This window comes from Lepidochelys kempii, chromosome 16 (assembly GCF_965140265.1).
Source record: "Lepidochelys kempii isolate rLepKem1 chromosome 16, rLepKem1.hap2, whole genome shotgun sequence".
Taxonomy (NCBI): domain Eukaryota; kingdom Metazoa; phylum Chordata; order Testudines; family Cheloniidae; genus Lepidochelys; species Lepidochelys kempii.
In genome coordinates, this window is record NC_133271.1 from 13,119,596 (window position 1) to 13,147,314 (window position 27,719).

Sequence of the window (27,719 nt, forward strand, 5' to 3'; positions counted from 1 at the left end):
AAAAAGATATATTAGAATTGGAAAAGGTTCAGAGAAAGGCAACAAAAATGATTAAGGGTATGGAACAGCTTCCATATGAGGAGAGATTAAAAAGATGGATTTTTCAGCATGGAAAAGAGATGAGTAAGAGGGGAAATGATAGAGATCTATAAAATCACGATGGGTGTGGAGAAAGTGAATAAGGAAGTGTTATTTACTCCTTCAAATAACACAAGAACTAGGGGTCACCCAATGAAATTAATAGGCAGCAGGTTTAAAACAAACAAAAGGAAGTATTTCACACAGTGCATAGTCAAGCTGTGGGACTTGTTGCCAGGGGATGTTGTGGAGGCCAAAATTATAACGGGGATCAGAAAAGAATTAGCTAAATTCATGGAGAATGGGTCCATCGATGGCTATTAGCCAAGATGGTCAGGGACGTAAGCCCATGTTCTTGGTTGTGTCCATACCCTTTGATTGCCAGAAGCTGGGAGTGGATGATGGGATGGATCACTCGATGATTGCCTGTTCTGTTCATTCCCTTTGAAGCACCTGGCAGGATACTGGGCTAATGGACCACTGGTCTGACCCAGTATGGCCGTTGTTCTCCTTTATTAGCTAGGGGTGCATTGTTTCCAGACGCTGAAACTGTTTGCAACATTTGGTTTGCTGGGCACATAACTGGGCCACGTTGGCTCAGGCAGGGGAAATCTACATGTGTGCCATTTGGGGAGGAGAGGTGTAAAAAGAGCAAAATAAAATTAACCCAATGTTGGAAGGAAAATGCTGTCTGACAATGAGAACATAACCTCTGCTTCTCCAGACACTTCCCTCACATCCTTACCACTCCAAACCCCTCAGCAGCAGCTGTTTCTCTGGCTGTTAGAATCTTTTTATTCCCATCTCCATTGTGAGGGAGAAGAGTGATCTGAGTATTAGGACTGGGTACATCTGAGGTTTCATCAAACTCTGGCTGCGTGGCCTTGGGCAAGTCACTTAACTGCTGTGCCTCAAGTCTCTCCAGCTGTAGAGCAGAGGTAATCCTGCCTTATGGGAAAGGTGGAAGGTTTAGTTGCCGTCTGCACAGTGCTGTTAGGAAGAGTGCTACTAAAGGGCTTAATGCTAGTAGATTCTCTGCAGTATTGCTGATGACCTCTCCGTTTTCATCTGGGCCAATGACATTTTCAAATGCACATGCATTGTCTGTGGTCTGTTTATCTCGCTGGAAGTGAGGGAGATACAAAGCTTAGTTGTTTGAAGTTCCTCCTGGGATGTCAAAGTTGGCTTGCTGAATAACTGTTCCCCTTTCCTCTTACAGCTGCCTTTCTCCCTCCATTCAGTCAGACTGAAGGGAGGCGCAGAGCAAATAGATCTATTACAATTATTCTGCAGAGAATGGACCGGACAGTAGCAGGTGCATTTGCTGTAATGGGAGAGCCCTTCTTGGAAGGATTCCCCTACTTCCTCCTGCATGTGTTGTGACAGTGCCTTAAAAGCAACAGGAGGTGGCATGGAGTCCACAGGTGTCCACAAACTGCCAAATAAAGATGTCCGCAGAATTGGTGTGAACCTAATGACGTGCTGTCAGCGTTAAACACAGGCTCTAATGGTGGAGAAAACCGATGCAGGCTTCAGTGAAAGGGATCAACAGCAGGGTCAATTTCAAAGCCTCGGATCAGTGCCCACATCTGCCCTTGATGAGTTAAAGTGTTGCTAGGTAACGTGGAACCGTAGCCAAAGAGCCCCTGAAATAGGGCCTTTAATGATTTTCAATTAAATAAAAGGGGGGGAGGGGTTGTTTTGTTTGCCCACAATCTAACTCGTTCTCCAGAGGGGAGATTGGAAGAAAGCAAACTTCCAATATTTGCCTTAGATCTAAAAGAAAAGCAACTCCTGATTTGTAATGTCTACTCAAAAATTCCCCTCTCTCTCTTTCCAAATATTTTATGTGACTGAAAATCCTTATCCCAGGAAGGCTCCTGGATGGCATCAGTTCAGTTTCCAGGGATGACATGTCTATACCTCCAAAACGATCATAACTGGTTCTCTTGCTTGCAGTCTCATAGAATCATAGAATATCAGGGTTGGAAGGGACCCCAGAAGGTCATCTAGTCCAACCCCCTGCTCGCAGCAGGACCAATTCCCAGTTAAATCATCCCAGCCAGGGCTTTGTCAAGCCTGACCTTAAAAACCTCTAAGGAAGGAGATTCTACCACCTCCCTAGGTAACGCATTCCAGTGTTTCACCACCCTCCTAGTGAAAAAGTTTTTCCTAATATCCAATCTAAACCTCCCCCACTCCACCCCTTCAGTGGAGGGGTTCAGGAGGCTGTATGCTCCTCTTGCCTTTTGAGGGGCTGCATCCAGAGCAATGTTAAGGTGGTGTAAGGTGATGCTGCTCATGCTATATAGGGGCAGAGTAGGGAAAACTGGCCCTCATCTGGCCTCTGTTTTGTCTCCAGGCCTGTCCATCCAGTAGCTGTCATCAGCACGATGTTCATCTTGAACGTACAGGGTTTGTTTTTAATGAGGGAAGATTAACTCTGTAGTTCCCCCCTTTTGTTAATGGACATAGAAACCAAGCTGTCCATCAACCCCAGAGCACACCTCATCTCTGTCACTAGCACAAATGAGAGAAGATGCAGCAGAGTGGAATCTCTCTCTCGGCTTTCGTATCATGCTCGTCCCCAGGGTGTCTGAGCACTCAGAGCAAGAGGGGCAAGCTTTCTGCTGGCTCTCCACAAAACCAAATCAATGTGTCTTGCATTTGGCTGGAGTAAATCCGTATGCAAACACCTACGCCCTTCCAGGGCTCCCATGACTGTTCCTTTCTGCTGTCTGCTAGCGTGGTTATTCAAACAGTTCCAACGTTGGCAACTAGCCCGCGTCTGGCCCAGCAATTTACAAGAAATCGGACTGCCAGCAGTACGGTTTTATGTTCGAGACAATGTTTTCAATTAGAACACAAACACACAGATTGTGTACTTTGTAGGCGGGCACCTCTTCCTGGGGCCTCCAGATTTATTTGTGAAGTTGATTAAAATATTAAGAGACTTTGGTCAGGAAGCTGCAAATGTGCTACAACTTCAATTTTATTATTTTTGGGGCCATTCCAGTCAGCATGAGATTTTTTTTCTCCTTTATCAATTTCACCTGCTACCAGATTACAGGGAAAGTGCCCCTTTCATATAGTTCATAGACGTGCTACATGTGTGTTCCCGGTGCAGGCAGGAAACGGGTTGGCTAGCAGGAAGGCAGTGATAAGCCAGAGATGTTTCTGAGTTGAGCAGGTACCCAGTCAAACTGTCTGGGTTGGGGCACTTTAGTCATGTCATCCTCATTGTTTAAAAACAATAATAATTTGCGTTTTAGAGCCTTTCCTTGAAGCAACCCCTTAGGCAGGTTTCATGTCCATTTTTCAGATAAATAATGTGCCATAACGCTCCAGAATACAAGCAACCTGTGTGGCTTGTCTTCCAGTGGGGGGACGTAATCACCAAAGGGCTAGAAGCCTTGGCCTGGTTGGAATGAAGACACTCCTGGAGAGAGGATGCTTTCTGCCTCCTGGTGGAGGAGACCATAATGGCTTCACTTGAGCACCTAGGCTGCTGAACAGCAGTTGAAGCCTTGTGGATGATGACTTACTGTTCCACGTGGAAGGTGAATGCCGTGGCCAGGGCTACTAAGAATGGGATGGAGGCGATAAGGGAGCTGGATAGGAAAGGAATCAGAACAGTGCAAGGGAGTGTCTTAGAACCACGCAGGTAAGGTGTTCACTTTCTCCCCACTGCTTTTGGGCAGTGAGTCCCAGTGCTATGTACGACAGCTGGAGGGGAGGGAGAGCCTACACAGAAAAGCCTTGGTAACGGCACTGCATGGAATAGCAAATAAAGTGCCCTGTCTGTGAGGACACATTCAGGTGAAATTAACTCAGTGGGATGTTGTCCTTCAGAAGGCAGCTGCTCTATGGAACCAAGGTTCCCCTGCTGCCCCAAATGAAAGAGCTGAAGGTACAGATCTCCTAGCCATTCACCCAGTGAGGGCCAACCTTGTTCCCTTAATGCACCTGTTTGGTGGGGGAGGCAGTGCACTCTAGGAGCTAAAGCAGTGGGCTAGACGTCAAGAGACCTGGGCTCTGTCACTGACCTGCTCTGTGATCTTGAGCAAGTCCACAGATAGCTTTGTACCTCACCTCCCTCATCTGTAAAATGGGGATGATGTTACTCACCCACCTTTCTAAACTGTGTTGAGAGCTATGGATTAAAAGCACTACTGACAGCACTGTTGCTATTAGTTACTTTAGTCATCAAATCCAGATTCTACTCTAAATTATGCCCTTGTAAATCTGGAGTAACTCCACTGTCTCTCTGGATTTAAATCAGCATAACTGGGAGCAGAATCTGGCCCTCTTGAGTATTTCACACTATCCCATTTTCAAAGGGATTCCAGGAAGCTGCACAGTCTGAATGATTAATAGCCTCACACATACGTATACAACGTATCTCCACATTTTCCTCCCCATTCGATGGCATTGCTATGGCAAACGTCCATTTATCAATATTTAAAAATAAAACAAACAAGAACAGCATGTTATAAATAACTCACAGGAACAACTACGGCTGGGATGCAGGTGAAAAATAGCTAAAGGCCATAGCCAAAGGTTCACAGAACCCCAGGGTATGCGTTAGTCTCCTCTCAATCATAGCATGTCAGGCCAGGCTCAGTATGTAGAGATGATAGAATGAAAGTGCCTTTGCAATCTCTGCTATTGTGAATCCTATAATATGTCCCATGTGTTCATACATACGCTGTGGTCCCTTTGAGTGGGGAAAGATCAAGTCAAGGGACTATTGCGGGTTCTCCAGAGGAGGGAAATGAACTGGTACACGGAAGGCTACAGCAATAAGGGAGTTTTTATAAACATAACCTAATTGTATTACTTCAAAGGCCTGAAGTTTATTGCCCTGCTTAATGATGTGTCTCGTTATTTATAGTGCAGCACAATGAGTCTGCTATTGATTTAATACACTTCCTTAAAGACTGTCATTGTCACAAGCAATAAAACAAAGCCATTCTGAGACAGCTCAATTATGTCACATTTATATAAAACAACCCAAATCACCCAGGGCATTCCAGGGGCTACCACAACAGGGTAGGAAAGCAAATGACAAGGATCATGGCAAGTACTTCTTTTCAAAACAGGGCCTGCAGGCGACAGCCCGGTGGGCAGCTGCCCAGGTTACATGAGGGAGGGTGTGCCTCTGAGGAAAGGCAATGGCAGGAACAGGTAAATAGTCGATCCAAGGCCTAGCTGGAGTTTTGGACTGACTTCGGAACACAGGCAGGCTTGTGTCGCTGGCCATTGGGTCAACCCAGGCCTTCAGTTTGCTTCTAATTACAGGCATGGCCCAAAGCGCCTGCAGGGTGGTGGTGAGAGGGCTGGGAGGGAACTGGGTCAAAAGGGCTGGGATGGTTTTGCAGCAGTGGGCGTGCCCGAGGCAGCAGCTCCTCCCTGGGGTCCCCTTACCTTTCTGGTACTGGAGCCAAAGCTGCTGTTGGACCTTCTTGCTGGGGAAGTGGATGGTGCAGCTGAACTCTGATCCATACAGTGCCTCTTGGATGTAGTGAGAGCCGTACTGCTGAATGAATGACAACAGCTCCTCCCGGCTGCTGTCCTTGCTTAGGATCTTCAGCACATTTGCAAATCCTGAAAGAGTGAGCATCTCATTGGTAAACACACCAGACAGGGCAGCCAGGTGTGGGCAGTGGGGACTCACAGAGTTCCTGCTCCAAACTCTCTGATCCCTGAACACTCGTGTGCCAGCTGCATTTCCTTCTCCTCTACCTGCCTCTGTGGCTTACATTATGGTTTGCTAAACACATGCTGTTTACCTGGGTCTGCAGCTTTTGGACCTTTCTGTGGCTTCCCCCCATCAGGGATTTCACGTATAAGTCACTGGTGACAGTGCTGCAGTGCAGACACATGCATGTGTTACACAACTGAAGCTCCGTTCCTTTTTTGCAAGATACACCGGAGGGTATGTCTCAGCTTCGTTTTGCAGTTATCACAGCTGGAGACGTTGCCCTAGCGTAGGGATTAATTTATTCCAGATCATACAGTGGAGCATCCCCAGAGTTAATATTCTGGGCATGTTTGTTTATTTAAAAAAAAAAGCTGAAAGTGCCCCTGGAGTGCCCTGGATGGTTGGGAGGGGAAGAAAGTAACTGGACACAGATAGCCGGACTGCAGGTCATGTGAATTTCCTGGCAATCTGCCAGCAGCCCCAGTTGAAAGTGAGTAACCCTAAGGCAGGTGTCCCAGCTCTCGGGATTGTCACAGGAAAAGTTCCATTGGAACGAGGCAAGGAGTAGCCTGACGTGTCTCCTGGTGGCAGCAAAATGTGAGGCCACTGTCCTGGTTTGAGCACACCGGCCCAGATTCACTAAGGAATTTAGGTTCCTAACTCCCCTTGATTTCAATAGGAGTTAGATGTCTTCTGCTCCTTTGTGAATCTGGGCCAGTGTATCACAAAGAGTGCACAGAGGTAAAAGGGGTTAACCTTAACTCAGTTGTCCCACTCCTTTGCACAGGTGCTCAGGGGTGCTCACTGGTCACTTGGCAGACAGTAGGGGGAAATGCTTTGGGATCACAGGACAGGGCTGGACTTGAGGGTGGGGAAGTCTTTTGGCTGCAAACTTTCTCCTGGGAAGAAAAGCCCTTGCAGACTTCATCTGTATTTTGTTTCTTCAGAGCTGGTGCATCAGGTTTGCCGGGACATTGCCCCATGATGGAACTTGGAGAACCATGACAAGGCAAAGACATTTTGATGCAGACATGACATTCGGATACAATGAGTTTGTCCAATGGGGAAAATTTTTATACCAGATGATCAAATACAAACCAGATCGCAACGGGGCCAGTCTCTCCAGGTTTTCATAAAGCACCTGGCCCTGGAGTATCTGTGCACCGGCAGAAAGGCTGCTGAAAAAGGCTCTTGAGACAGTGATCTCGAGGATTTGTGTAACAGTGATGCTTAGCCAGATTGCTCAAGAACAGTCGTGCAACTGGAAGCCTAGCAAGTCTAGGTCATTAACCTCCCTGGTTAATCCCGAGCTCCCACCATTCCGAGAGGTGCAAGAGGGACAGCAGATGAGCTCAGGGTGAATGGGGAAAGGGAGGTAACTCTAATCCCGTTGAACACACACTATTCTGATAGTGCAGAGCAAGGAGGACGTGTCTCAGTGGAACAAGTCTGTATGTGTTACAGGAGGCGGGGTTTAGTTTAGGGAGGCAGTGCCTTGTGGCATGAGTAGGCGGTGGGGAGTCAGAAACTTCTGAAAAGGAAACATGACCAAGGGAGCTGGGAGTCAGGAGACCTGAACCTCTACCATTCCTCTGCCACTGCTGTGTCTTCTTGGTCAAATCATTTAGCACAAAACATTTAAATGTGGTTGCTTAAAGCCAGCCACCAAAAGCCAACAAGAGCTGCAGGTGCTCACAATCTCAGAAAAATCAAGTCCCTCAGTTAGGTGCCTAAGTAGGGATTTAGGTGCTTAACTTTAGGCACCCAAAATGGACAATTCTGACCTCAACCTCTCCCTGTGTTGGTTTCCCCCCATGTTTAATGGGAACAATGGTTTTTATCCCCCACTATAAAGAGCTGTGCATTCCTCGGATGCAGAGCTCTGTGAACAGTAAGGGCTGGAGGTTATTATTTCATTACCCTCATCCTGGCTCTGTCTCCATCTGTGACCGTGACCAAATCACGTGAACTCTCTGCCTCAGTTTCCCCTCTCTGTCTTTTAATAGGCAGCAGGTTTAAAACAAGCAAAAAGAAGCATTTCTTCACACAATGCACAGTCGGCCTGTGAAACTCCTTGCCAAAGTATGTTGTGAAGGTCAAGACTACAACAGAGTTCAAAAAAGAACTATATAAATTAATGGAGAATAGATCTATCAATGGCTATTAGCCAGGATTGGCAGGGATGGTGTCCCTTGCCTCTGTTTGCCAGAAGTTGGAAATGGGCGACATGGGATGGATCACTTGATGATTACCTGTTCTGTTCATTCCCTCTGGGGCACCTGGCATTGGCCACTGTCAGAAAACAGGACACTGGGCTAGATGGACCTTTGGTCTGACCCAGTGTGGTCATTCTTATGTTATGTTCTTATATAGAAAGCAGATAATTCTCTCGGCCGACCTTCCTGGGGGAGGGGATTGTGAGCATTAGTGTCTGTACAGGGCCTGGAGAAGCAAAGTGCTGGATAAGTGCTCAGTATTAAGGCATGGGTAGTGATGGGAGAGCCAGTGCCTGCTGCCCACCCACACACTCTCCTCCCAGCTAGAACTGTTTTCATAACAAAGGCAGCTCTCACCTGCAGCGTGGGTGATGGTGCTGAGCTTCACCTTGTACAGGTTGCTTCTGACCCTCCAGTGTTGCACCATGGGGTAGCCCATTGCCTCATCATACCTGATGTCTCCTGTAAAAAGGAAGCCAGGGCTTAGAGAGTGGGGAGGAGACAGCGAAGGATGCACCCTGGGAAGAGTTACTTTCACTCTGACTGTATTTTTTGCTGTGTGGTTTGTGGCTACAGACACAAGGATAACAGAGACCATCACCCCAGACGGATCACACTGCCGGAGCGCTGGCTGCACGGCCAGGGCTGAGATGAGGAGGCTGACCTTCCATGAGCTCACGCTGCTGGAGAAGCTGGCATTGACACAGACAGGGCACTGCTGGGAGGAAGCTCACAGGGATGGGATGCAGGTTGGCATAACAACCGTGACTGTGGGCTGGCCAGTGTATTATTTCCAACAGACATTAGCCAGCTGGACACATGGAAGGTCCTTGAGACTGAGGAGGAGAGCAGGACCACTGGGGAATGTGGGGAGATGGGGGGAGGGATTTAAACATGGGGGTCAGAGACAGGGAGACAGAAAAGAGGGGGTTTACTTCTGAGCACACCCCAGACACCTCTTTAGGGTGTTGTTCTCTGACAGGCAGCTGTGAAAGCCCAGCCCTGCCTGGGGGCTGAGAGCATACCACCTCCAGGAAGGCTGCCGGGACAGGGGCTGCTTACCCGTGAGCAGCTGGAGGTCAGGCAGAGGCTCAGAAAGGACGCCGCGGCACTGCTCCTCCACGGGCAGCGGAATCACCATTAGCGCGTCGGCCAGCTGGGGGAAGTCCTTGATGAAGTTATTCTCCCTGAAGAAAGAAAAAAAGAAAATTCCAAAGCAACGATGCAGGGGACCTCCTGGCGGCGAGGCTGAGCGGCTGGCAGCAGGGCTCTGTGGGAGACAGGCACACACCCAGGGATGGATGGGGTGTGGGCACGTTGTGGCTGTTGCTCCCACTGAAGTTCCATGGGGCACGGATCTGCGGACGGAACTGAATCCCCGAGATCCAACTGACAGCGTGTGATGGGATTTTCATTCCTCACCTCGTCCTGTCCCCCTGGGGAGCCACTCTCCTCTGGAGCCCACAGCCGCCCCACCCCAACCAGGGACTGCAACACTCGGCCGACAGCCCAGACTTCAGCTGGCCACGGCACGTTCCTCAGAGGGCGCTGCTGTTGCCCCTTTTGCCCCAGAGGCAGTGCTGCTAAGACACATCGCCATGGGGCAATTAACAGGGACCCAATGGGGCTTGCGGGTGAGTCCTGGTTGAATCGTGAAGCACCTTAGTGTGCACTAAGGAGGCACTAGCCATGCTTTCTGGGTGGGAGTGCACATGAGTTTAACGTAGCGACGGGGTCAAGCCAGCACCTGTCACCAGCACAAAGTTTGCATGAGGCTTTTTGTCATAATACCATGGTTTTAGGTCCCTGGACCTGCCCCATCCCTCTGTGCCAAGCTGAACACCACAGCTCCTGATGGCTTACTGAAGAGCAGATAAAAGTGTCCACCTCTCCCCTAAATGCCTCCCCATTTCCACCCTCTGAAGCCCCACACTGCAGGGGTCACTAGGGAGTGCTACAAACCAGGTTCCACCCCTCCCTCTTAGTGGACGTAGTGTGGCCTACTGGATGGGTCACTTGTACAGGACTCAAGAGAGTTGGGGTCTAATCCCAGCTCTGTCACTGGCCTGCTGGGTGACGATAGGCAAGTTGTTTCCCTCTCTGTGCCTCAGTTTCCCCCTCTGTAAAATGAAGATCATGATACTGACTTCCTTGGTAAAGCCCTCTGAGATCTACAGATGAAAATGCTACAGGACAGCCAGGCATTATTATTCTGCAGGCCCGGGGATCTCAGCGCTCTAGGCCAGATGCCCACAGACTTAGCATTGTTTTTGCACCTCTCAGCGGTAAGAAGCAGGTTTGGTGCTTGCAGGCGGCAGAAGAGAGTTCAGAGAGCCTCTGCCTGGAGCGACAGTTGCTGTCAGCCATGTCCTGGAACGCCCGCAGATGAATCCCGGCGGATGGAGACAGCTTTGAGATCCGACTCTCTCGCATGTGCTGCCATTCAGTTTCAATCCCACGTTTCCCTCCAAGGAAGGTGAGTCACTAATTAGTTCCCCTGGGGGCTGCTTCATTGTTATCCCTCTTAGCTTCCTGGCAGTGGCGATGATAGAAGAGTCTGCCTGTCAGGCCCGAGGATGCATTCGCTGCTTCCGCTCTGGCAGTTTAGCTGTGCCGCAGCGGTGTAAGGTGTCAGACTGGGACACAGGCAATGGGGCAACTCCCCAGGGTTGGCCACCTTCCATTATCCACCTCTCCTCGATGGTCACAAAGAGCCAAATTCATCCCTGGTGCAACACCACTGCCTCTGATGCTGGTCCCCTGCGGGTTCTCATGCGTGAGAGACAGAGCCCTTGTTGGAGCAACAGAGGGGATAACAAAGTGGAACAGATGCAGCCCTTGGAGCCTCAGGGCAGATTCACTTAGCAGCACCTTCGACTCTTGTCCCTCACCCTTCTCTTTATTTTCCATGGCACCCCCTCCAGCTCTAAGTTCGCCCAACTCCCCAAAGCGGCCATCCCTTCCCCCTCTCGATGGCGTGTCCACAGCTCTCCACACTCCCACAGGACCAAAGCCAAAGGCTCAGTGGGCTGCCGTGGCAAAGGCACATCAGTTTTCCTGGCCAGTGGTGCACAAGAGCATGGTGTGGCCACCACCACGACCGACCGCATCGGAGGGGATGTTCCAGGGGAAGAGGTAGTGAGACTCGAACTGACAACCTGGAGGGCTGTAATCAAGATCCTGAACAACCCAGGCACCACAGCTCCCCCTGCTGGTGCTGATCCAACATACCACAAGGCCCGACTCTCTTACATCCCCAGGTCCCTCCAAAAAGCCCCACTTGACCCTGGTCCAATCGGGGTTCCCATCCAAACCAGCCAATTCACCTTTAATTTCCTCTTGGATTTGGTCCAGTCTGCAACATGGGCCTTCTTTACCTGCTCCCCTCCCTGCTAACCTCCCCGAATCTGCTCTCCCTCCCCCCATGCTGTTTCACCCGAGGCAAAACCTCGTTCCTGAAGGAATCAGCCCTCCGGCCTCCCCACTCCAGCAGCTCCCCAGTCCATTCCCAGTCTCAGCCAAAGAATGGGGGGTCCCTCCCTAGTCTCCACGTCTGTGCCCCTTCTCCCCTTCTGCTGTTTTCCCTTACTGAACTCCGCAAAGTGCTTCGGGAGAGACCGCTGATATGAAAGATGCTCCACCAAATACACTCATGTTGATCTGTGCAGGGCAGGAAAGGAGAGCCAACCGCAACTCCATGGAGTGCGGGGAGGAGGCAGTCACAAGCCCATTAGTGCAAGGCGAGGGAGGAAGCCCAGCCCGCTCTCTGCACCCAGGACCCATACTCTACCTCCTTTATCCCCCACTTGCCTCCAAGGGCTTCAAGTATCTCATGGCAGAGCTGAGCTACACAAATCGATCTCTTAGCCCTGAGGTCTATGCTCCCTGCAGACAGAGAGGACAAGTCTTCATGGCAAAGGGCAGGAGGAGGGGGCTGGGAAAGCTCTCGATCATTGTTGGGGGTTTTTAAGGGCTGGTGCAGATAGCGAGCCTGGCTACTGCTGACTCTGCCCTTGCTGGCTTGCTCAGGCCTCTGGAAAGCTACGGCTGTGACGAGTGACGTTTATATTCCTGGCTGATGGATGTTACTGGAAAGCATATGCTGCCCGCTGAAAACAGACAAGGCATGCTGCTGTGGTGACAAACACCACGGGGCTTTCTGGGAAACCCAGGGGCTGGGTTCTTTGGGAGCCATAACCGGGACCAGATTGTCAATGCAGCTCAGCTCCCAAAGTGCACGCCCTGGGAAACTGAAAACTTGGGTGCCAAGATGGGAGCTGAGCTGTCCTGCCAACCTGGACCCGACGGTGAGGGCTGGGGGACAGAGCCAGTGAAGTGCAGGGCAAGAGTCAGGATAATAAAGGGTATTGCACGACGGCGACAGGAACTGGGGTCTGGCTGTGGATTTAACAGCTGCTTGTGTTCTCAGCCGCCTTGCGTCCTGTTCAGCAAAGGACCCAGCACCTTATTGCATCTCAGAGGTTTCGCTTCAAGCAACAACGACGTTTTACTGGTTGCGGGGCGGGAGAGATCTCTCTTTTCCTGTCACTCACATGCAGATCTAATATTGACCACACTCCGCTCCTGATCTCGGGTGGCTAAGGGGTGATTTGCCGTTCTCAGCCTTTCCCTGTCTTAGCAGTGCAAACAGGTTAGCAATTACTGCATCAGCCTCAAGCCTGGGTGGATGGGTAGAGACAGGGGAGGGAGAGAGGTTGCGGGCCTAGAGAGAGACGATCAATTTATTCAGCTTTCTTTCCAGCATGCAAGTACAGCCTCAGCATAGAGGGAAACCATGCCACAATGAAGCTAATTTCCAAGACAGCTGAAACCACACAGCACCATGAAATAACAGTGTTGGGCCAGGCCCTTTCCTAGTGCAGCTGCACTGAAGGCCATTTGCAGCGGCTTAGGCTCTGGTTTGTTTGTACCCATGACTAGCCATCACACCACTGGGGCTGAGGATTATTGGTGATGATGGGGCTGCTCAGCCCCCATGAGCACCTCTGCAAGGGAACCAAACTCACGGGCAAGAGAAACACTTGTTGAAAGCTGAGCCGTGGAAGAGCAACATCTAAATGGATTTGGTCATTGCTCATGGAAAGGCTGCCTTGCAAACACCTTCCGGAGCTGAGCGTTTTATCTCCCCATGTGCGGCCTGTTTCATTCTCCATTGACTCTGGTTTAATGCTGGCTGCCTCTCCCACTCCTTTCGCTGACAGCGAGCTCAGCATGGGAGACACAGAGTTCTCTGCCCTCTTGGCTATCAGAGGAAAGTCTGTGGCATGAGCTGCCTCATGTGTTCAGAAAATCAGCTCTCCCCTTGCAGCAGCGAGCGTACCGAGGGGGCCATGCATGTCTGGGTAATGTGCTAGCCTAGGTGCATTAAATACCAAGAGTGGCACAGGCTTTGCCATACCAGATGTGAGCCCTGGTCCACATAAATCTGGTGTCCCGCCTCCAGCACCAGAGGAAACACAAATAAAGGAAAATGACTCCCCCCACAGCCTTCCCTACAAAATGCACCTAGTTAACTGTGCAAAGCTGTATAACGGAGGATGATCATCCCTTATTCATGACTCAGACACATGTATGGCAACTGGGCAAATACTGATATCACTCTGCATGCGTATTGCACTTCCAGTGACAACTATTTGTGCACTACACACACCATGTAATTATACAGAGCACACGTGGAGGGTTACACAGATGCAGCCAGAGGATCTGGGCACAGCACCAACTTATTTGGTGTAAGAGTAGGATTTTGGCAAAACAACCGCTGGGTTGGAACGGGGTGGCAACCTGTGTGCCAGGGCAGCACCTGGGGAGAGAGAAGAAGAAAGCAGAGGCAACTTGGAGAGGGTAATCTGAACGCAATGGTTTCTAGCTGAGGCAGGGGATCTATAAAAAGATTTTCACTGAAAAGCTTTGGTCTGTAATGCAGGTTTTGTCCTGTAATCAAGGAGCTAAAGAAAAGCAGGTCCAGCTGCATTGGTGCTTGTGGTTGCAAGGGAAGGTGTGTGTGTCTGTGGTGTGTGGATTGTGCGTTGATGTTGTTGTGCCCGTGCACGGTGGCGCGAATGGCCGCAATGCATGGCTACATCTGGCTGCTGTGTGTCTAAGTGGGCAGTTTTGATGATACATTCTTTGCTAGCTTTTCTGTAACTCCTCCCTCCTCTCTGCCCTCAGCTCCGTCTTCGGCACAAACCCTGCCTGTGCCACTATTGCGTGCCCGGTCCTCAAACTCAAATGCATACCAGACACAGCAATTTAGAAGAAGAGCAACAGGGCAAGGCAAAAGAGTAGCCTGGGCCTCCATCACAGAATTGTAGGGCTGGCAGTAGGCTCAAAAAGTCATTAAGTCCAGCCCCCCTTGCTGAGGCAGAACCAAGTAAACCTAGATCATCCCTGACAGGCATTTGTCTAACCTGTTCTTAAAAACCTCCAAGGACGGGGATTCCACAACGTACCTGGGAAGCCTACTGCAGAATTTATAGTTAGAAGGTTTTTCCAAATATCTAAACTAAGTCTCCCTTGCAAGCAGATTAAGCCTGCAGATTAAGGATTTATTATCCTTCCTTCAGTGAACATGCAGAACCATTGATCACCGTCCTCTTTATAACAGCTCTTAACATAGTGAAGACTTACCAGGCCCCCCTCGGTCTTCTTTTCTCAAGACTAAAACCACACCCAGCTGTTTTAACCTTTCCTCATAGGTCAGGTTTTCTAACCCTATTATCATTGTTATTGCTATCCTCTGGACTCTCTCCCATTTCTCCACATCTTTCTTAAAGTGTGGCACCCAGAACTGCGGACAGGACTCCAGCTGAGGCCTTACCAATGCTAGTAGAATGGGACAATTGCCTCTTATGTCTTACATGCGACACACCTGTTTATACACCTCACAATATGAGCCTTTTCGCAACCGCCGCACATTGTTGACTCATATTCAATTTGTGATCCACTGTAACCCCCAGATCCTTTTCAGCCATACTATCACCTAGCCGATTATTCCCCATTGTGTAGCTGTGCCTTTGATTTTTCTTTCTTAAGTGAAGTACTTTGTACTTGTCTTTATTAAATTTCATGTTGTTGATTTCAGATCAGTTCTATCATTTGCCAGTGTTGTTTTGAATTCCAGTAATGTCCTCCAAAGTGCTTTCTACCCCTCCCCGCTTGGTCCCATCTTTAAATTTTATAAGGTACTCTCTACTCCATTATCCAAGTCATGAATGAAAATATTGAATAGTCCAGCACCCAGGACGGACCCCTGCAGGACTCCACTAGATACATCCTCCCAGTTTGACAGTGAACCATTGATAACAACTCTTTGAAAACGATCCTTCCACTAGTTGTACACCCACCTTCTAGTCATTTCATCTAGCCCACATTTCCCAGGTGTATGAGCATGTTGTGAGGCACTGTGTCAGAAGCCTTACTAAAATCAAGATAGATCACATCTACTGATTCCCCCCTACCCACTAGGTCAGTAACCCTGTCAAAGAAAGAAATGAGGTTGGTTTGGCATGATTTATTCTTGACAAATCCATGCTGGCTATTACTTATCACCCTATAATCATCCAAAAACTGATTGGTTAATAATTTCTCCCCCTATCTTCCCAGGTATTGATGTTAAATTGCCTGGTCTATAGTTCCCCAGGTCTTCTTTGTTCCTCTTTTCAAAGATATTTTCTCCACGGACAATTAATTAGATGATCTTTTCTTGGGAGTGGGCCCAGGACCGAGCTGATATCTGCTCTTACAGGCAAGAGGAGAGAGAGTTGGGGACGAAGGAGAATGACCATGAAAATCTCTTCTCTTTTCTCCTCCCCTTCAAATCCCCTGGAATTTGGTTTGGAGTGGCCAGAGCTGTAGATTAAGGTTTTAGCCAGCAGAGGGCTGTCGCTCCTTTTCATCTGTCCGTTACGATAACCGTATTGCTTCTGCTCAAGTAAATGCATAAGAAAGAGTTTCCGCCCGGCTTTTGTGCTCTTAAGAAGCACTGATCAAAGCCCCCACATGAAGCCCTGCTGAACTCTGTGCAAGGAACAGAAACATCAGAGAGGGGAGGAAAGGATTCAGGAGGGATTCAAAGACTCCAAATTACCAGCGGTGCAGGCGGAAAAGCGTGTGCACATACGTCTAGGTGAGGGACAGAGTGTGTGTGTCTGCTGGCATCTGTGTCATGATGTACATGGGTGTTTACATGCATATACACATGCATGTGTTTTCATGGGCATCTGTATGCGGGCGGGCGTGGGAATATGTGTATCTGCATCGGGTAGTGCACGTGTGTGTCTGTGACCGCGTAGGTTTGTGAGTGAGCAACTCCACGGTTTCTACCAACTGTGGAACAAACTTGGCTCCAATCAGATCCATGCGGAGTCCAGAATATCTGCCGCCTATGAACACCCCACAACAGAACATCCCCCCCCCCATTACTTCGATCCCTAATGCTTCTGTTTTTCAGAGCAGATGGTTAATACTCAGTTCTAGTAATAATAGTGCTGCATCTCCTCAAAGTGGTGGACTTTGAATTAACTCATTCATCCTCACAACAAGGCCCGGATTAACCAACGTACATGCAGTGCACTTGCGCAGGGCCCCAAACCACCGGATTTGGGTAGGTGGTGTTGCAACAGGCCAAACCTGAGTGGTATTGTGACCCCACGCACCAGGTCGCAACACTGCTCCCTCAAATTTGGCCCACGCCATGGGAGTGAGGGGAGGCTAAGGGGAGCTGCTGGGCAGCAGGTACTGGGCAGAGCCAGGGCCCAGGACGGGAGTGGAGCACTGAGCCAGGGGTGGTGGGGAGTGGCCAGGAAGGGCAGTGGGTGAGGGGCTTGGGTGAGCTGTTGGTTGGCTTTGGTGTGAGGGAGGAGCATAGCCATCATCTCCTTGGGGGTACTCAGGGGCACATGGAGAAAAAATAGGGGGTGCTCAGCACCCACTGGGCTGGCTGCCAATCAGCTGTTCAGCAGCTGCCCCTGCGCCCCCATCAGCTCTTCAGCGGCTGTCCCGCCCCATAGCTGTTGAGTGGGGCTGCCCCGCCACTCACTCCTCTCTGCCCCCTGCCCTCCTCACTACCCTACTAGGGAGATGGAGTAAAGCCCCAGGTGTGCGCTTTTGGAGCAGATATGATGACGCAAGCTTGTGAGAGGTAGTCATGGGCAGGGCTACATCCATCATGCATCGTCTCAAGGTGCAATTCTGTTACAACATGAGGTATCCTGTGCAGATGTTTGAACAACAGGCCTGATGTACCATGGCCCAAGCTGGATATAACTGAGAGTGGATTTACATTTAAAGACAGCCAGAGCCTCACGCTAATATCATTTTCCACTCGGAAAATATTCTGCTGAGAAACCCTTTTTTGGGGTTTGATGGGCACTGTCACTTCTTCCCTCATTCTTGGGAACTGAGACTTTCTCCTGACATCCTCATTATGAACCCATTTGCTTCTCACAGGATTTCCAGGGCTAGATCAGACCATCAGGCCACCATGTGGGTATCCTGCCTCCAGCAGTGGTAGGCAGGGGATGCTTCAGAGGACAGCAGCCATCATTCCCCTCCACCCCGCTCCAGTGCATCTGTGCATAGTGCATTAGCTGATGCCCCAAAGGATAAGATTTAATTACCCTTATCTTAGCTGGCACAGCTACTAATGAGAATCAAATGATCAGCCAGAGTGGTCATGTCCAGGAAACGCCGTGAAAATGGCACCTTTTCACACCACAGAGCTGCTGTACCAATCTGACACGCTGAGTGGAATGACAAGAGTAGGGTGATGCTCTGGTTCCTCTTAGCTTGGGGAGAGTGAGCCACATTCTAGCCTGGCCTGGGCATCATTTGAATTTTTAAGTAACTTTCAGTGGCAGGATCTTTACCACTGTGCAAGCTCAGAAGAGCCCACTTTTCTTTCAATCCCTGCTTGAGGCTGTAGGGCTGGAAATCTCTTTTTACTTGTAAACAGGGCACAACGGATCTAGAGGCACTTGGAGACAGTAAACAGGGAGTCCTATTTTTACAGTCACTTTGGAGAGGGTAAATCTAACCCCAGAATTTGATTCGCTGTCCTCCTGCACCAGTGAATTGCACAGGCTGATTATGTGCAGCGTGAAGTAGCATTACTTATTCTGAATTTACTGGTCATTAAATTTGAGTGAGTCCCTGTTCCTGTATAATGAGACAGGGTAAAAAGAAGAGACTAATCAGTTTTCACAGTGTCCTTCACAATCTTCAGTCCCCTCTAGCTCCCTAACTTGCTAAGCCCAAGAGCCTGAGTATCTGCAGTGTCTCATGGTCCAGCAGAGCCCTGGGCACAGAAGATAGGAGTAACCCAGAAGGCTCATTAACCCTGGCGAAAGGTGAAGGAAGCCAGCTTCACATTCTCCTATTCCAAGGAGAGCTGTGATTTGCTAGAGTTACACCAGAGATGGATTTGGCCCCTTACTGCAGTCGGTTACACACAGTTTGGAAAGGTCCGGGCTTCTGACACTGGGGCTGGGGCTAGTTGGAGAGAGCCCAGCTGAACGTGCCAAACCACCGGAGTGAGTGGGCTGGACAGAGCTAGTGTGGGACAAGGGGATAGACAGACCGGCGTGGGAGTAAGAAGGGCAAGGAGTTAGAAGACTCTGGGGAGCAGAAGTCCAGAGACAGCTCAATGCCCCATGTGGGACAGAGAGGACCCTGCGGGTTAGCAGAACAGAGAGCCCGCTCCCTGGAGAGAGTGAGGACTCCAGCCGGTTGCTGTACAGTGGCAGCCCATTGTCCGGGCTGGCACGCTGCCTTGAAGGACAGTGAGCTATGAGCCCTGAGCTTTCCAATCCCTCAGCTGCCGGCTGGAGATGCCCTTGCTCCAAGGCATGAGCTGTTTTCCACTGCAAGCCAGCTCCCGCCCGGCTCCTGTGGTAGGAAGCGGAGCACGCAGATGGTGCACTGCATTAGATCAGAGGGCCAACATGACAGCCTCTGGCGGCAAGATGATACCATTTGGTTTGTACAGGAAAGGGAAGAAAACCCTCCTTCTCTTGAGGAGAGCAGAACTCTCGGGGCTCAATGGAAATACAGAGAGAGGGAGTGCGGGGTGGTGAGAGAGATCAGATCTGACATAGCTTCTTGGAAATGTGTCTCATTTCAGGGGCAATCAGCATATGGGGCAGAGGCAGGTTTTATTCCTGGGCCGATGTGCCAAGGCAAGGAAAGGGCCTTTCCAGGAGCTGCCCACATCAGGGCCAAAGGAGAGCATCATGGGGAAGCTCCATCCCGCGTGATGCTATGAGGCAGACAGACTGATGCCCAGGTGTCCCGGCACAGGGGCAGAGTGGCTGTGAAGCATACTGACACTGAATGAAGGAAACAGGAACATCTGTTCCCGTTCTAGTCTGGGGCTCCAGCGCTAAACACTTGGGGGGAGGGGAGGCAGAAGTGACAGGAGATTCAGTCAGTCACTCACCCCGGATGCTGTCAGCCGAGAGAAGAACTCTGCCTGCACTCCATTCCCTGCCCCTCCCTGGCACATTAAGAATATGTGCCAGTGTTTTAGCTCCATTAAGAAACAGCCCAGCAGTATTCAATAGCTGCTTTACCCCCCTCAGTTCTGGGGAAATTAGCATTTAAATTGAGGTATTTCAGGAAGGTAAATCATGAGCGCGCCAGAAAGGGAGCGTATCCTCGCCTGCCAGGGCTGCTTCCCAGCTCATGCGGCGCTGCGTGGGTATGTGTACACACACAATCCTCTGGCTCCAAACAGATTGCCTGGTTGTGCGTCCATCACCTGCTACGAAAGGAGAACCGGTCCCAGGGAGGCGCTCAGGGCTGCACACTTGAGATGGCCTGAGACTGACCCCTAAAAGGGGGGGCGTGGGTTGGACAGCTGGATCTGCATCAGTGCATGGTGCATGGCGGCAGGTGCCAAGGGCCAATGGCTCTGCAGTTGCAAAGGCTGCAAACTCAATAGCACACACCAGTTTGGAAGGGCCAGCCCATGGGGTGCTTTGCAGCAAGAGAGACGTTACCCTGACCATTTGGATCAAAGGAAGCAGAAAGCTGCCCGGGACCTTCCTGCTCCTGTCACCCACACCAGGTCCCGGGTGGGGGTGTGGTGCCGTAGTCCTGCCCCACACGCTCCTTGCCTCCTCCTCTCCCCAGGGGTTACAGTGCGTTGATATAAAGTTATCTGCACCATAGCTGTGAGGTGCTGAAAATGATTCAGTCCATCAGAGCTGGCCAAGTGCCTTGGGCTCTGTCTTGGCAGCTCTTTGATCCGAGCCGTGGAATACTAATCACGCTGCCACTCTCCCACTGCCGATGTCGCTCGGCACCACAGCCAAGGAAGCCTCCAGACAGCCTAACCTGGGCTCCTCTTCCCTAATAGCATGAGATTTGAGAACACAAAGGCATGGCAGGGATGACACATGCCCACAGGAATGGGGAAATAAACAGGCAGCTGTCCGCAGAGAGAAAGCAACTCCAGAGCCCTGACAGAAACGACACTTGCAAAATGCATGAGCTCCTACATGGAGCGGGACTGGGAAAGTGAGGAGGTCGGCTCGTGAAGAAGAAACAGCATCAACTGTCTTCCCCAGTCTTCTCAAGGCCAGACTGCCACAGCAGCACACATGGCAACAATGGATGAGCATGGAAACAGCATGGCCTTCGCTGACACCTAGAGATGGGGGCTCTGTTCTGAGCTCTCTTTCAGTGGAGTCCAAGGACCACTAAACTCCATCAGTGCCAGGGGAGGCCTGGCCGGCTCCAGGATGGCACTGGGGCCAGGGCAGGCCCGGTCTGCTCCAGGACAGTGCCGGGGCGAGGGGAAGCCCAGCTGGCTCCAGGACTGCGCCAGGGTGAGGGGAGGCCCAGCTGGCTCCAGGGCGAGGGGAGGCCCAGCCGGCTCCAGGACGGCGCCGGGGCGAGGGGAGGCCCAGCCGGCTCCAGGGCGAGGGGAGGCCCAGCCGGCTCCAGCACAGCGCCAGGGGGAGGGGAGGCCCAGCCGGCTCCAGGACGGCGCCGGGGCGAGGGGAGGCCCAGCCGGCTCCAGGATGATGCCGGGGCGAGGGGAGGCCCAGCCAGCTCCAGGACGGCGCTGGGGCGAGGGGAGGCCCAGCTGGCTCCAGGTATGGCACCGGGGCTAGGGGAGGCCCAGCTGGCTCCAGACTGTGTGGGGATGAGGGAGGACCAGGAGACGTGGGGAAGTGAAACTGACAAGTCGAAGGAGTACACACTCACCCACACTCTCACACACACTTGTGGAAAGCTGCTAAGTATCAGGCACCATTAACCCCCTGTTGGTTCTTCACCAGAGATCTCTGTCTCCGCAGTGCTCTCCATCCGCAGTGGCATGAGCACTTCCACTCCATCTCCTTTCAGCCCTGGCTCTCTGAAGCCAGTAGAAAACTCTTGGTGCAGAGAAGGAAATCCCAAACTCTCTTTGGGGGGTTGGGTCCCATTGTAAGCCCTAGACCCCCCACAATCCCTTCAGCATGGAGGGAATTTAAAGGCCACGTTTCTAATCTCAGCTCTGATGGTGACTTCCTTGGGCAAATCACTTCCCCCCCTGCATCTCTGCATCCCCATCCGTCAAGCCAGGTTGGTTACCAGACATGGGTGTGAGCCAAAGCCCCAAGGTCCAGCTGCCCCCAACTGTGTGGTGTTTGAAATCTTAGTGTGGATCCAAATGCTGAGGCCGGGACACATCTCCCAACAGTACCCCTGCCCATCTTAGCAGTGGGCTTGGGAGGCTCAGTTGGGGCCAACCAGTGCTTTGACGATGAAGGGAGAGATTGTCAGCGCTGCCCAGCAGGCTGGATGGCATGGTCAAGTCGGTCAGCATCACTCTCTAGAAATGTTGCATTATTCAGACTTGATTTTCCTAGCAGCTATCTCCAGCCGTCCCTCCTTGTGCTGAAGACCCTGCCCTATGCACATGGGCCTGCCATAGGTTTCTAGTGCACTAAGCCAGTTTAGTTCAGCCTCTACAATCCTCATCCCTTTCTCCAAACCCCACAACCTTGTGACCCCGGGTTCCATCTGCTGTCACCATCCTCTGTGCAGCGCATCAAGGACAACGGGAGCTGGGTCAGCAAACAAGACTGGGCAGAGACAGCTCCCTAGCAGAAGTGCCGGGCAAGCAGATGAAAAGCATCAAGGTCTGGACACCCTTCGTGCAGCTGGATAAAAGACAGGTGCAGAAAGAAACCCGGCTGACAGCTCCTACCACATGCATATGAAAGGATCCGAGGGGAAAAAGTGCACTCAGGTTCACGCCTGTTCCTGATGAGACCATCCCAACATCTTCAGGCTGACGACAGATCTGCAGGAGCACGGCAGTAACTAAGTAATCCTCTCGAGACAAGGCCAGACTCCCTTCTTCCCTGGCTAGGACAGCCCCTGGGGGCTTCACCCAAGTCCCCACTAGATGAGAACACACCACAAAGAAAACAACCTGGCACCCTCAACCTCTGTAGAGAAGCCAAAGGACTGAATGGGCCACGCAGTCTCAAACCATGTCTATACTACAGGCTTCCGTGTGAAAAGGTCGGATCCCTGACTGAGAGATGTGCTGACAGACACCACTTGTGTAAACGCAGTAAACCAGCAAAACTGCTTTTGCCTGAATGACTTGTTTCGCTCGGGGGTGGGGGGAGAGTGGCTTTATGACACTCATACAAAGCACAGCTTTGCCAATACAGCTGAGTCCACACTGGGTCATGCTTTGCCAGTGGAGAATATGCAGTATTCCTAATACCGCTAAAAGCACTGCTGATGTCGTTCCCAGCGGCGACTCCCCTGGAACAGGGCTGAGGCCCACTGCTGCATGGGGTTCTGCGCTATCCTGCAGTACCCAAGTTCAGTCTCCAGAATCGTCACTCCTCCATCTCTCACCTGCACTGCACCAAAACCATCAAATCAAGAACACCCTCAGCTGCCCAGCCATCCCAGCGCATGCCAGGGAGGACTGGTCTCAGCTGTGCAGGCAGACTGGCTTTCCAACAAGGCAGCCCGACCCCCCCCCTTCCTTTTTATTACATTCTGCTTCTCCTCCCCGCTCCCCCCATTATGCAGCTATTTATTTATTCTACTAAACTCTCTCTCCTATGGGCAAAATCTTGCAGCAGGCTATGGATCTTTCTTCCTCTGGAGCGTCTGCTGGGAACGCACTGAAACACAGTGCGGTGTAAAAGCAGATTCGAAAAGCTATGGTTCCCACAGCAACGCCTTGTGCATATGGAGTGTGTGATGTTAATGTATACGGCACTAGATTTATACCTTAATTATGGAGTCATGATTGCTGGAGGAATTCCACGCTAACCTCTGTGGTTTCAGCCCCCTGTACAACTTCTGCAAAGAAATAGATCCTACCCTTTGGGGCTAAAATTTCCCTATGCTTTGCTTTGGCTCCAAGTCAATTTCTCACTGAGGGTTTCAAGGAAATCGGGCAAAATGGTCTTGAGTAATAGGAGTGAAATGAAAAATGGACAGCTTTCTGTGTAGCCAAAAAAAAAAAAAAAAGAAAAAAGCTGCAACCTTTATTTTGCTCACCCGTAACACAGGCACAACTTGCTTTTCAAAGTTCACGCCTGTCAGACTCTCAATCCTCCATTAGGGCACGTGCGTGTGACACCGGGGGAGATTTGGTGGAGAAATAAGGATGATTATTAGTGGTCAGACTGGTTAACCTTTCCTAGCTGCACCAGAGCTCAGAGTGGAGGGTACAATAACGTGCACCAAGGTAGCTCTCTCTCAGTGAGCCAGACCACGAGTCCCACACTTACACTGATTGAGTCCGATCGGTTTTGATGACCTATTCGTGTCACTCTCTGCTCGCCAGGGTCAAGCGTCTATCTGCAAAGGAAGGTGTGCTTGTAGTATGGGTAGCCAGACTGCTTTAATCCAGGTAGCACGTGATAACAATAGTACTGTACACGTGGCCAGCTACCCAAGTACAAATCCACTGGGGGCCCTGGGTACGTACTCGGGTCGCTAGCCCGCGCTGAAGCCTGTGCCACCACGTCTACATTACCAGCATTAGTTGGATTAAAGCTAGCCTGGATATGGCTACATGCTACAGTCTCATCTTCACTTGCAGTGCAGACAGCCTAACAGTGCTGGGATCTGACCCAATGTTAGGAAGTGAGAGGGCCACTCACTACTCCCAGCATAGGCACCAAATCAGTATCTATGACTACTACTGTGGAAAGGCTCCCTCCCCTGCCACCATGCATGCCGAGCCTCTACCAACCTTAGCTCAGCGTGAGACCAGCCCATCTTTCAGAACGAGAGAGGTCTCCTCCAGCAAGGCTGATGTGCCATCTGCAGAGCCTGGACTTTGTCACCTGGAGCAAGCCCGGCTCAACTCCTGGCTTACCTGGCAGCCGTAAAACAGAGGAGGTTTAACCATGGGACAGTTAAAGCGAACACGCAGGGCTGCACTGTGCCCTTGTTTTACTTGGTCATGCAGGGCAGTATGAGGGACTCACTCCCCTGCTCAGCCAAGTAAGACCCCTCTGGATCTTGTATCCAGCTCTGGTGCGGCACAGTCTTGGCTCGGGAGTTTGGTTTTAGGTCTGGAGCCTCTGCACTTCTGCTATTCCCCCCACTGCACTTGGGGGCAAGGCGCCTGTCCCTCATTCCCCAGGCAGAGGAACAGGGAAGGAAATAAACCACAAAGCTTTCAGGTCTGCAGTCAATTACTCCCTTTGCCGCCAGGAGCAAGCAGGGCAGCAATTGCTTTGTGGCTGGGTCCAGCGATGAGACACCTCTCGGTCTGACCCGTCGTGCGTGACAAACCCAATTGATCTACTATACTGCATAGTGTCCCTGGGAAACAGGTGACAGCTCCATTCTACAGGAGGGGAGACCGATGTACTCTGCCTTTGTACCGATGTACCTGGTGTACTTTGACCGATGTACTCGGTGTACTCTGCCTTTCCTTAGCAGAACAGGTTAGTGTCAGCACTGGGATTCAACTTGAGCATCCTGACCCCAGCACCATGCTCTGGCTGTCTTATCCAAGGGGCAGACTGTGGATGCTTCAAAGCAGCTGATGTGGCTAGCGGGGCTTGTTTTCAAAGGTCTGAAGCTGTTTGGTACTTGAGGGGGTATCTGGTATTCAACGTCTCCTGCTCCATTATGTTAATGACAGCAAAGGGGAGCGACCCTGTCGGCTCTCATAAGCCAAGCAAGGTTCAGCCTCGTGAATATTTGGATGGGAGACTGAACAAAGGCAAAGTCTGCAGAACAGCACACATGCCTGCTAGACTGTAGCTGCTCTGAAATGGACCGGGGTATGTGTATTTCAACGCTTTATGCGAGAGTCAAGTGGATTAAACCAGTTCGATTCCTCCTCCAAGCTTTTGCTTTGGTGGTGACGCGAGTCAAAGGGTTTGATCTCATGGATGCATGGGCGCTATTTGCAACTGTTCAAAATGATTTTGCTTCAGCAATTTTCTGATCGGTTGCTAATTTTTATTACGTGTATTGCAGCAGGACCGAGCCGCTCCCATCAATTTCAGTGGAGCCAGAACTTCACCCCAGATTGTGGCTGCCATTTTCAGAGGAGCCTAGGGGAGTTTGGTGCCCATCTTGCATTGAATTCCGATGTGGTTTGGGCACCTTTCAAAATGTCAGCCTTTGTATTTTTTTCCCCTGTGTCAGTGGGGGACTACCAAGAGCTATCATGCCGGACACCTGTCACCTGACATCTTCCTGCACGGTTCTCTCCATCGACTGAGGGTCAGCAGCTGTTTGAGGAAAATGGGAACCCCTGGACCGTGACGCCAGGCAGGTGGGGAGCTCCTTTTTAAATATCTGTCTTTACAATATAAATGCGCTGGCAGGTCTCCACGCCGCACGCACATAGATTCCCTTAACAACTCGTGATCTGAAGAATTTTTTCTTCTAAGCTTTGTCGTTTACCTTTAAGGCTCAGAGGAGACATAAGAGTTTGGAAGGGACTGAGAAGGGGCTCTGGAAGCCAGGCAATATCAGTGCTAATGTTGGGCTATACATCACAGCTGTCTTGCTCTCTTCTCTGCTCTCCTCCCGCCCTAGGGCAACTTGGGCTGCTCTTGGCTACCACCATGGGATTACAAACGCTAATGAGGTTTGGAAAATAAGAAACCCACTGCAGTGTGGGAGAAACTAATAGAAAAGGTTTTGTCTTATCTCTCTTAGTCATTAGGAGAGGAAAAACAGCCACGGGCAGTGGCAGATCTGTAATATCACCACACATTTCATATAGATTCATAGATATTTAGGTCAGAAGGGACCATTATGATCATCTAGTCTGACCTCCTGCACAATGCAGGCCACAGAATTTCACCCACCACTCCTAAAAAAGACCTCACACCTATATCTGTGCTATTGAAGTCCTCAAATTGTAGTTTGAAGACCTCAAGGAGCAGAGAATCCTCCAGCAAGTGACCCGTGCCCCATGCTACAGAGGAAGGCGAAAAACCTCCAGGGCCTTCCAATCTGCCCTGGAGGAAAATTCCTTCCCGACCCCAAATATGGCGATCAGCTAAACCCTGAGCATATGGGCAAGATTCATCAGCCAGATACTACAGAAAATTCTTTCCCGGGTAACTTGGATCTTACCCCATCTAAAAACCCATCACAGGCCATTGGGCCTATTTACCATGAATATTTAATTACCAAAACCATGTTATCCCATCATACCATCTCCTCCATAAACATATGCTGGCAAAGTCATTTCAACACAGCTAATGTGCCGACTTTTCCTCAGACCAGTGCCCCCCCTTATGCCAGCCAGGGCTGCTGCAGCTTGAGCTTCATGGCAGCAGTGCCCATTAGGGCAGCTTATGCCAGTTGGGCATACAGCAGAGCAAGCTTCCTCACAGCAGTGCCATGTCCTGTCTGTTTAGCTGCCAGCCTGTCTCCTAATACTCAGAATCAATGCAAACCACTTGCCTCCTGCAGTGCTCACTTCTACCTCTAGTTTGGGACCCCGTGCCCGCTGCTGTGGGGTGTTTCCACTGGAAGGGTGAGCCCCTAGATGCATCTGAAGACAGAAGGAGCCAAGAACGGAGAATCTCTCTGGGAGCCTCCTGCATCTTTGTGTCGGCACAGAAAGCAGCACCTGTGAATGAGTGCTTGGAAAACCAGCGATTAGGCAGCATGTCAGGCAGCCAGACCATATGGTTAATTAGCTAAAATTTGTGACGGCTTCTGCGATGCTGCATTGCTGTGTGTGAAGTTAATTATGGAAGCCGTGACATGCTGCCCTCGCTGAGCCAGTGCAGAGTGGCTGCACTTACAGCACTGGGTGAAGTTAACAACTCTGCTCTCCAGCCAAGCGAGAGCTAAAGACCCCCGTTTTAGGATCATGTGGGTAGATGCACATCCCTTCTGCCTTGGCTTTCTTTGAGGTCAGCTCCTCTCTGCGCTACTTGCCATCTGCAAGGGACCTGTCCATTTGCATCAATGGGCCCGGCTTCTTAATGACAAGTGGCAAGATCAGTCGTGCCTCCAGGTGTTCACTTGTTGCCTTCAGGTAATCAGACATCTGGTATCCGGGTGCAAGCCCCCTGAAAGCAGAGGTGGGGACAGGTGCTGTGTCCTGCTATTCTGCGCCATCCACCTCACCAAACAAGCTGCGCTCCCAGCCGCCAGCATGGCAGACAGGAGGGGAAATGAAGTGACAAATGTGCACCGAGCTTTCCTTCTCGAGGGATGCTGTTAAAGAGCCTGCAGGCTCG

At 50.8% G+C, this 27,719-nt stretch overlaps 1 protein-coding gene across 3 annotated transcripts in view; it reads right to left on the minus strand.

Moving 5' to 3' along the window:
- Positions 1 to 27,719, minus strand: part of ASTN2 (astrotactin 2) — a 602,974-nt gene that overhangs the window by 203,556 nt on the left and 371,699 nt on the right. For all 3 annotated transcript variants that reach the window (XM_073314892.1, XM_073314893.1, XM_073314894.1), the window contains 3 exons: positions 9,061 to 9,185; positions 8,356 to 8,460; positions 5,506 to 5,685 (listed from right to left, as the gene is read on the minus strand). In XM_073314892.1, coding sequence (XP_073170993.1) covers positions 5,506 to 5,685; positions 8,356 to 8,460; positions 9,061 to 9,185 — 410 coding nt within the window. The remainder of the gene's footprint in view (positions 1 to 5,505; positions 5,686 to 8,355; positions 8,461 to 9,060; positions 9,186 to 27,719) is intronic.